Source organism: Lepisosteus platostomus, chromosome 28 (genome assembly GCF_059453375.1).
Source record: "Lepisosteus platostomus isolate fLepPlt1 chromosome 28, fLepPlt1.hap1, whole genome shotgun sequence".
Classification (NCBI taxonomy): domain Eukaryota; kingdom Metazoa; phylum Chordata; class Actinopteri; order Semionotiformes; family Lepisosteidae; genus Lepisosteus; species Lepisosteus platostomus.
Window position 1 is genome coordinate 3,477,170 of NC_142638.1, and position 11,282 is coordinate 3,488,451.

The following is an 11,282-nucleotide window of genomic DNA, read 5'->3' on the forward strand; positions in this document are numbered from 1 at the left end:
AGATACCTGGAACTGAGTGGCTCAATATCAAATGAGATCTCTGCCATAATTGTGCTGCAGTCTCATTGTGAAGAGTGCCAGTCTGGAAATACTGCAGGTGTGTTTAAAAAGGTGCAGTAAGGACACATCTGAAAGAAGATAACTAATATTTGGGATGAAAAGATGCCACAGCTTCTACATCACTATCTCCAACTCTAAAACACCCCCAACCCCACTAGTAATACAGTAACCTTTAGGTTTAAAAAGCTGGTGTCACAACTTCCTTGTCCAAATGGTCAGACAGATGTCCCTCCAGCCAAGCTGGTTAAAGCCTGACTGAATAAAGATATTTCAGATGTTTCTTATTCCACAGTCACATTATTTGGGTTTGTCTGTATCTTCTTAAATAATAAAACGTTGTGCAGGCAGCTCTTTAATGCCGTGCTGCACAAATCTGAAAATTCAGTTAGACGTTTTTCGGTTCGAAGACCTGATAGGAATTCTGTATTTTAATAATATTTTCAAGAGATGAGCAACATTCAATCAGAACTACTACGATTGAAATGGTTTCTAATAAAAACCTAAGTCGAAGGGTTTTATTACGATCAGCTGATCTATAACAAATCTTCTCTAAATTCCTCTAGAGGGCAGTGCTTGTATAAAGGAGTCACCGCGCTTCACAAATGAGTAGTAAAGGTACAAAATGCATAGAATAAGTTTCATCACAGAAAGTGTACTATTCCTACATTAAAGTCGTTAACACAATACAACCTGGGGAAGTTAGGGACTTGAGTGTGGATTATATATATACTTATTTTGAAAAAGTATTTTGTAAAAATACATGGCCGCAGTTTACAGACAGAATACAAAAAAAAATATTCTGTTCAGTTAAAACAAGAATCACAGAACTTGTGAAGCTGTGAAACTATGAAGAATCTCCGCACAAAACAAAAAACATCTAGACACTGGGATCTTTCGCAAATACTGTTGCTGTATAATACTTCTGACCTTCAAGCATCGTTTGATTTGCTGTTGTTTAACTTCCCTTCTCATATCAGCTGTCCTGAATTGATAATAATGGGAACCAATTCAAATTCAATTAAAACATATAACAATTTGTAATGTTCTGTTATTACCAAACTATGAGATGACACATTACATTCGGAAACTTTCAATATAGGATTGACAGAAACAAGTTAAAATAATCGTCTACCTTCAAAAAGCTAGCCTTCTTTAAAAAACGGTCTCTGGTGGTCTTTTTTAAAATAATTGATTAAAGGAATGTCCCTCAGCCTACACAGTGTTTTAGCTTCAAATTTTGTTGAAACTTTTAAACGCCAATGAAGCAGACACAATGAATATCAGAGTTTAAAATATCTTACTGCCAAGGAATTTAGAGGAAGTTTATGACTACAATAATAATTAAATAAAGGTACCTTTTAGTCTGCTAGGCTCTTTCTAGACTTTACGTCTATTCTATAAACTGCAACATTCAATCGTTTAAATGCCAATACCTATTGGCAATGAAACAATGTGCTGCCAGCCAGCTACTGTGTATTCCACAGTCCACATTAAATGCGCTTGAACGCATAGCTTTATTAACCATGTTAAAGAAGGCTTCGGGTCACCGAGACAGAAGGCGGCAACAGATACAGCTTAATAAACCTGCCCCTCGTTCCCAAGATCTGCTACACGAGAGTCGTCTGCTTAAGAGTGCAGGGGAGAGAAAAAACAAAACATTGAAAAGTTGCGCACACCTCCTTCCACGCGCCCCCTTCGCCCTCCCTGTTTCTCAATGAACTGGCGAGGCTGGAGCCCTCCCACTTCGTGTAAGAGCTTAATTGTCTGGTTTTTGCAAAAGCCGGGGGTACTTAAAGAGCTGCGTCGCCTCATGTCTGGCAGGAATTCTAACGTCCGCGTCCCTAGCGCGCCTGGAAGACCACAGCTTGTCCGCACCGCCGCTCGCCGAGATGCAGGTGTCTGTCGCTCTGTTGTATTCGAGCGCCGTGCTGCTGCTTCTGCAGGGCTGCTGCACCGCTGCGCGAGCATGGAAGGTCTTAAAAAACGATGCAACCGAAGTCATCCCAGAGTACAGTGAAGACGCGCAGCAACCCGAGCCCGAACAGCAGACCAATAACACGATGAACCGGGCTAAGCACGGCGGAAGGACCTTGTCCGCCAACACACACAGTTATGGTAAGGAGTTTTTCCAGAATGATGGTACCTTAGAGGCACTGAACAGGTTATTGAAACATTAAAGTTACCAATACTGTTAAAACCGCATCCTTGGTCTAGCATCCAATTAGTAAGAAGAAGAGCTGTGTGCCTTAATTTGCAACTTCTTTGGACAGAATAATGGCTTTTTTTTCCCACAAAAAGTTAAATGTTTGTTTCGATGGAGAATTGATTGGGTCGCGGCGATCTGTGCTAGTATTTGGAATGCTATCCAAGAATCCAATTTCAGGAGTCAAATTATTATTTTTCAGAGGTGTTCCAAAAGCTATGACTGATTTCGAAAAAAAAACCATGTAGAAGGAAGATTCAATTTCTGACTATTTGTTGTAGCCCATTGTCGCAACACCCAGTATCAAAAATTGTTGTTATTATTGGAAACGGTAACAGATATTATTTGTTCAAACACGAGAGTCGTGCTTCAAGAAGTCTTCATTATAAAATCTTGCAACACATATTCTCCATTTTATATTCTTCCAGTTTTCCATGTGGAATTGTGAATAACCAGGCGCGCTCAGTTGCGCAACACCTGTACCGCTGCGCTTTTCTCTGAACCAATTCTGACCTGAAGCATCTAATTCTCCTTGTCGCTGATAGATTCTGCCTGCTCGGTTAAATAACTTTACTATGCATGTAATGCATTGGTTTATATAATAAACCATCTTGGCAATACTCACACCTTACCTAGGGTAAGTACCGCATATAAGTTGGGAAGACGCATTGACACATCTTTATGTAAGCACCCTGTCTCAAACAGAACCAGGGGATGTGACAGGTCAGAGAAAGTACAACTCACCAAACACTACGGAAAACTATACCAACACCCTTATCAGACGGAACGCCGTTGATGGTATTGAGCGCTTACAAAAAGTAGTGGACCTCCGTTAAAAAAGAACGGCAAAATTTACAGTATATCCTGTATAACGTTTTATTCCTTTGGTCTTTGGTATTCCGTTGTGAGGCATTCTCTCGCCGTAACGGGGCCAGTAACATTCGTGTTTCCCACAGTAAAATGATCCTGGAATAATGCTAGTCTTACGCTAATTAAATGAGGCTCCTGTCTCTGCTTTTGGGAATCCCCCATACCTGCCAGCTTTTCTCCGAGCTCTCAATTGAATTCTTACCTAAACTAAGAAGTTGCTTGACCTTAACCTGTGAAAGTTTATTTCGTACTAAAAAGTAGGAGATGTCAATTTGCTTATGAAACGCAATAGTTAAAATACAACCTCCTACATCTTCAGTAACTGCAAGCAATTGAAGAGTTCCAATTACTGTACATCTGTTATAGGTTCAATGAAGTACCTGGGAGCTCAGCTGAAATAATATAGTATTCATTTGGGTCCTGGGGACCAGGACTGGACTCATCTTGATGTAGAAGGACTTAACTTATAACTCACCTCTTTAAACAAAACTAAAAAAAAGTAGTTTTTGTTGATTCGTAAAGCATGCCAACAGCAAATACACAAAGGGTTTGTGTATTTTAAGATACTACAGTAAACATAATTATATGGCCCAGCAGAGATGCAAGTTAGCAATTTAGTCCATTTTCTGCTCGTGCAGTACTTCACTGTGACACACGTACTGTAAATGAGGTTTCCGTTTTCATCTAACAATGCGCTGTTTTGTTTCTCAAGCTGCTTCATGAATCTTAAACTTTGACACTAAAAGTGCAACCAAAATGCACTGTAATCTGCTGCCACGGGCATCAGAACATCTGCCCTCTTTAGACACCTCGGTCTTGGCATGAGTCTCAGGCATGATTTAAAACAATACAGCTCCTCTCAGTACATCTGCCTTTTTGAGCAATAATGCATGTTGGAGTTATAAAACGGGCAGTGATTCCAGGAGCCCTTTTCGTTTTCTTTGCGGTGTTCTTTTTTCCTAAATGAACCAAAGTCGGCATATTCCGTTTTTATTCCAGAACTGTTTAATTGCAGCAATAAGGTCCAGAGCAGTTTGAAAGGCCGTGCTTGAATACACAGCAGGGGGGTTTCTTCAGGGTAAAAACTGCAATTTCAACAGAACGAGGGTTTGAAAATGATTCCCACCTGTGAGATATAAACATGACCTATTAAGGCAGCTGTGTATTTTTTGTTAAGAGTCTTCTTCCATAAAGAGACTCTTAAAATCCCACAAACAGCTTATTGTTCTGCATACTGTATGATAATATAAAGATGTCCTTACATCCGAGAAATAAAGACCTTATTGCTTTAATGTAATACCAATTGCTATTGCTAAGGTGATCTTGCAAGTATTGTATATGTACTGTTCAACATTGGACCAGCATGTTCTAGAGGGGGTACAGGAGTTGAAGGGAGACATATAGAACACTGGCATGGTGTTACAGTGGTTAGCAGTGCTGCTTCGCAGCTCTGGGTCCCTTGGTTGAATTCCTGTTGAATTCCTTGGGTGCTGTCTGTGTGGAGTTCATATGTTCTTTTCTGTGTTCACTTAGGTTTCCTCCAGGTGTTCTGGTTTCCTCTCACAGTCCAGACACATACTGGTAGGGTAATTGGCTTCTAGGAAAGTTGTCTCTGCTGTGAGTGTGTGTGCCCTACAGTGAACTAGTGTCCCCTCTAGGGTGTATCCTGTCATACTCATTGCTTCCCAGGTTAGACTCTGCTCATCCGTGACCCTAGATAAAGCAGTTAGAAAATGGATAATTGATTAATAGAATTGATTAACACTTTATAAAGAAAGTAGACATTCTTAACATTCAATACCCTTAATGACGGGGATGGTCCAGCTTATTACCACCAGTGGGGTCTTCTTCCTGCAGGGTGAATTGTAAATTAGATTATCTCAGTTACGTGAAAGGATAGATAGACAAGAAAAGTAAAATTAAGTTAGAGTAAAAGGGGAAAAATTGGATTTAAAGTAATTTTAAAAATTGGATAACATGCCAAGGCAAAGAGGCCAAAGGGAGTTTCCAAAGCACACTTAAGTAAAAGCTTGGGAATCATGAGTAGAGAATTAGTCCACAGAACAGTAACACCTAAAATAGAACTTAGGTAAAAGCTAAGGTTTGCCTGTAATCTTTGTACAATTCTATTCCGGCTTCTCTCCAGATGTATTTAAAATATGGAGAGTGGTGTAAAATGTTTAGCCCGCTCTGTAACTGAACAGGCTGTTGTTTATTCCCCAATCATAATCAGTCTTAAATCAAAAGCAATTGGCACCAATGTCTGTTTTCTAAATTATCTGGAGAAACATTCTTTGTGACACAATAATTGGACACAATATGTAGTATGCGGTAATCTGATATATAAATCTAAATAAATGTCTCATCCAGTAAATGTCAGTGCATTATGTGATTGTCAGAGCATTTGTGCACGAGGTCATTGCTGAGTGCAAAGTTCCGACTGACACACCCATCTGCCTTTCCTTGTTGAATAAAGGAAGATAACCTTGTGTTTTTACGTGACAAAGGTATAATATCAAGTTCATGAGGCACAGAAAGTTTTGAGGTCATTGTAAACAAAGCTTTTGTGGTTTGCTGCAAAGACGCCTACAATAGAGAGGATTCTGACAGTAATGCGATCTTTATTGAGTGTCATTACTCTGTTATACACCTAGGTGTCAGTATGGAAATGAGGATCATAGCAGATCTCACAGTCTTTAAAAACGCCTTTTAAACAATTTTGTTAAATAACACGGACAGACAATTGTATTTCAAATTGCTTTTTAAAAAAAATTCCCATTGCAAAACCTTTGAATTGTCAAATTCAACTTTGCTTTCAGACATTGAGGCTTAGAAATGCCTCTGCAAAGTCATAATGTTGTGCTTGTATAATGAATACCAGAAATCATTATTGATGGAATAATGTAATGTGCTTAGAACAATAACAATCACTGAAAACTGAATCAAGATGATGTATTTTTACACTAATCATCTGATTAAGAAAACACTATACACTTGATTTGTGTATGGCTAGTAAACTGGCGTGATTTGAAATGTTGGCTGACTTGGAAATTCTTAAGTCTGTGTCGAATCTAAAAAACATTTTTTCTTTGCCAAAGACCTTCCGCTGATGAAAGGACAATAAGTTACACAGATTTGATTTTGCATGGTTGCTGAAGTTTTGTTAGATAACGTGGCATTGTACTTAATTCTTAAAGTTGCTGTTTGCACAAAACATGTTGTACTGTTTCTAAAGCATCGTACTATGAAAATAAGTTTGTATGGACCCAAACTTGTTTATTGCTTACAAGTGGCCCATGATCTCTGTTAACTGCTACCTGGGACCAAGGCGAAATTGTTTTTAGCACTGTAGCTCAGAATTGATTTGAAGAAGGCAACAAAAGTATACTCATTTGAGGTAAATAGACAACTATCTTATCAGTTCCTAATAATAAAATATGGGAAAACCGTGACGGACAGGGATTAAAAATCAACCCTGATCTTAAAAGCACGCAACTGACCCAAATGTGGGTTATGCAGGCTATCATGTAGGCTTTTCCATTATTTTATTCAATGGACTTTTTTAAGATGAAATATATTTATCTTCTTAGTATTGCTATTACATAGTGCTCTATGAAATATAAATGTTTAAATATTAAACAGGGCTTAATTAATATAATTAAGCAGAGTGATTGTAGATAACAACCAAATATTTTCTGTTATTGGGGCACTTTGTGTCTCTAAATAAACTAAAGCTGTGTTAGGTTTAGGATGCAATGGACTGGCTAAATTTGGCCATGTGATGTCACTTGCCCATTTGGACCAGTCCAAATCAATGTGAGCGGAGGAGGAAGGAAGTTAGAGATGCCAAATATGGGAGCTAATGTTTATGAGGGTGTAAATAAGCGATGATGTATACAAATCTGAGGTACTAAAAATATTTTACTATGAAGGACGCATTGTTAATTTGTTAACTGCAGTATTTGCAGTTTTAAAATGTCTTCACATGCACTGACCCACCGGTACTGTGAGTGGGCAGACCCATCAGCGCTTGGTAGCCAGTCCAGCCTAGAGCTCAACCCTTTGCTGGAGTGAGACCCTTTACTGGTGCCTCCTGCTGGTAAAAACATCATTCTTTACACTTGAATAGCACTGTTCTGGACACTCCATTCAAAGCACTTCACAAGTAATGGGGATCCCCTCCACCTCCACCAGTGTGCAGCCCCACCTGGATGATGCGATGGCAGCCATAGTGCGCCAGTACGCTCCCCACACACCAGCTCTCAGTGGGGGGGAGAAGAGAGTGATGAAGCCAGTTCAGAGATGGGGATTGTTAGGAGGCTGTGATTGGCAAACGCCAATGGGAAATTTGGCACGAAACAAATATTTTCAAACTTCTTTGCTTCACTCTTGCCATTTTTGTAACCATTTGTTTTGTCTCTAAATGCCGCAGGAGCATCCGAGCTGAGCTGCAGAGAGCTGCGCTCCACGCGCTACATCACCGACGGGCCCTGCCGCAGCGCCAAGCCAGTGAAGGAGCTGGTTTGCTCGGGACAGTGCGTGCCCTCCCACCTCCTGCCCAACTCCATCCTCCGCGGCAAGTGGTGGCGGCACAGCCACTCCGACTACCGCTGCGTCCCGGCGCACTCCCGCACCCAGCGCGTGCAGCTGCAGTGCCCCAACGGCAGGAGCCGGACTTACAAAATCCGCGTCGTGACGTCCTGCAAGTGCAAGCGCTACACCCGCCATCACAACCAGTCCGAGGCCAAGGAGGCCCCCGCCAGGCCGCGGCGCAACAGGAAGCACACTCGTCAGCCCCAGGACCGCAGCAAGACCAGCAACACCCCCGAAATCGGCAACTCCTACTAAGCTGGCATCACACATACCCTCTTGATCGCCAGCGGACAGAAGTGGAGATGCACGGACGCCCCCAAAAAGGGGACGGACCTCGAAGCAGTGTGTTGGACGTCTGTGACGTACATCGTGTTCGCAATGCACTAGAAACTTTCCCAGCGTTCTTCAGACTTTTATTAGCATGATCTGTTGTCTTCATAATTTATATCGGAAGAGTGGACAGTGGGAATGTTCAGAAGGAGGGGGAGGTGACACCCTGGTAGGAAGCAGGTTTTCTGATGGAAAGAGCTCGAGAACGCAAAACCTGCGTCTTATTGGAAGAGACTCTGCAGCCGATAGAATTTCCACCCCTGGTAAAATTGAACTTTATGCAACAAAAGGTCACGCGTGCTTGCATGAAGTAGGCTGTAACCCCCAAACCAAAGTCTTTATTTCTGGTGTCATTATTAGAATATTGTGATACACACCCTCAAGGCTTAGCCTTGTGCACTTCTTAATTTGCAGGCATTTTGCGTTTAAAAATCCACAGTTTGCAGGCCGCAGAGTGAGGCCTTCCAAACCACTCGTCCTGTACACACTCCAAGAAGCGCTTCCGTGCTGTAGGGTGGAGTGCCTGTCAGTGTGGAGGAGCAGGGAAAGGGCTTGGGCTTTCACACTTCTGGGCCTGTTTCAGTGTTGCTGTCGGCCTGTCAGCAGTCCCCCTTGCGCCAGCTTATGTGCTGCTAGAATCAGGTCTAGAAGGAGGGGGAATATACACCAGCAGACAGGAAAAATGAGGCATAGGCCTCACAGAAGGCAGCTGTGCAGAATGGAATGGAGCTGAACTGTGACTTGTTTTAATTACTAAATGATCCCATTCCTGCTTTAGGATATGAGTCATCAAAAGCCATTCCCTCTAGCCATAATGAATTCCTGTTTGTCACCAAAAAATAGTATCTGCACAGTGACTTGGTGGGGAAATATCCTCCCATACAGTATGTATGCAGTGGAGAGTCTAAAATATGGGCACAGTTCACTGATCTTGGAGTGTGAGGGCAGTTGCTTTCAAGGGTTTTTGCAAGCAGCGAAACGCTGGCCTGCACAGAACAATTTTCGAGAGATCTTGCTAATCTAGACTAAGTGATGACAGTGGGCCACAGTGTATTTCTAACTGAACGGTCACATAATAATTTGACCTTGTTGGTGTGCATTAGAAGTCCTGTCATACACTGTTTAGTGATGCTGTAAAATAATCACACTCATTAGCAAACTTATCATATACATGACGTTTGTTGAACTAGACCTTCTACTTTTATAATTTTCTTGGGAGTTTGAAACTAAATCCTTCATGGTGTGGGTAATCCCCTATGAACCCAATGAGATATGGTTGCAATGCCAAATTATTTCAATGCATTTTTTCTGTCCAATGATGTCCATTGGAGCTTTTTTGTCTTACATAAAGGAGAAATAAGCGTCTTTTGTGGACAGCACCATTATTGTACTTAGCCTATTAATATGGGAAACACAAATACAATAACTACATCTGGCCTTAAGACATTACATGAGAGATAAGGCAAAGAATCATTTTTACAATGTAGTAGGCATACAACAGAAACCATGACATTAAAAATTGCCTTGATAAAAAAAAAGTCTAAATGTATTATGTTCAATGTACCAATTTAGCTAACAGCTGTACATTGAGATGATACTTCCTCTCTTCTCTGTTTTACTGTGGTCTTGACAATACAACTGCGTCCAGTTTTCTCAGCATGGACAAGCTTTTGTGCAGTGTGCGAGGACTTTTCTCAGCAATGAGGAATATTAGAAACTTCCTTACATTGTCTGCGTTGTTGTTTTTATTGCTTCCTGTTTTCTGTTTTGCAAACAGTGCTGGTTCAGTTTATTGTTGAAATAGCAACTGGAATTTCTTCATGTTGGATAAGTTGCCATTTAAAACTGGTTGTTTGCCATAACTATGTATAGCCAATTTGTACATACTGTACTGGTGAGGTCTGTATGAGCCATGAAAGTGGCTAATGTCAGTGTTTCCTTCACCTTTTGTCAAAATGTTTTGTTACAAAGAATGAACTCTATATTTATTTTTTTTCTCATTTAAATTATTTATGCAACTTTTTTTGTAGTTATATGATAACTATTATTGTCATCAAATTATTAGTGAAGTTTAAACAAAAATGAATAAAGTAGTGCAAAATAAATTTGAAAGAGACCTTTCCCTTTTTCCTTTTTTCTCTGTTTTTACTTTCGATTTGCTAATGACTGACTTATCAGTTTGTTGTCAGCATGACAATAGACAAGGAAGTAACTGTCCAGGAATCCCCACTGACTGTCTGCAGAATCATTCACAGAACACAAAACGAGCCGCTCTCAACAGCTGAGTCTGGGTATTGCCAAAATTAATCACATTTAAACATTCTTTTTGTCGGTGGTGAGGTTCATTCATAATTTCAACCATTCAATACTGAATTTCCAGATAGCAACTGTTATTCTACCTAGTGTCATATTGCTCTTTAATCATGGCTTTCAGTTTCCTGTAAGACATTTGCATTGTCTGCATTTCCCAGTTTTTCATATTGCCAAATGCCATTTTTCTACCATATTAACTGTGCACTTCTAAAAGTATAAAACTTGTGTGTTAAAATAAACACCCCCCAAACAAAATCATTTACAGTCCCCATCATGTACTAAATGATAATATGGGAAGTCAACATCTCCATGCAGGTGTGTACAGCACTCATAACTGTTTAAAACTAATTTATGAGAGAGTTTATACTTGCCACTCATCAGTGAAACTTGGTTTCTTTCATGTTAGCATGTGAAGCAATACTCAAACACACAAAAACAATTCAAATGAGCAAAACAAAAACAATGCTACATGTTATCTATTTTCACCATATCTAACTTTGGATATTTGATCCAAATGCTGATCAGATGTTGCAGCACAAAGCATAAATATTACCTAAATAAATTGATTTTGACAAAGCATCTGTCCTTACTTCTCTTAAAGACAGAAGTTAAGGCCACAGACCCACAGTCCTACAGATTTAATAGTAATTATATCTCAATTGCTTGCTGAAAATTAAAAGGGGGGCAGTCAGTCAATCAAGTTATTAGTTCAATTAAAAACAGAAATTCCACATAGGACAAGCCAATCAGAAATCATTCACAACAGTCCAATGCAGCTCATCTAAAAATTATAATTGGTGTCTGTCTGTGTCTGAATGAAACAGAGGCACTATAGGGTACCTGCCGGACAGGGTACTTCATCAGGCTTCACTGTTATAATGAACAACCACATATGGTAGCTACATTCTTAGTT

The 11,282-nt window shown here is 40.2% G+C and overlaps 1 protein-coding gene across 1 annotated transcript; it reads left to right on the forward strand.

Annotated features, from left to right (window-relative positions):
- The first annotated feature begins 1,700 nt into the window (after positions 1-1,700).
- Positions 1,701-10,168, forward strand: sost (sclerostin). Its single transcript, XM_088622783.1, has 2 exons — positions 1,701-2,175; positions 7,566-10,168. The coding sequence occupies exons 1-2, from the start codon at positions 1,950-1,952 to the stop codon at positions 7,979-7,981; spliced, it is 642 nt and encodes a 213-aa protein (XP_088478909.1). The 5' UTR covers positions 1,701-1,949; the 3' UTR covers positions 7,982-10,168.
- The last annotated feature ends 1,114 nt before the right edge of the window (positions 10,169-11,282 follow it).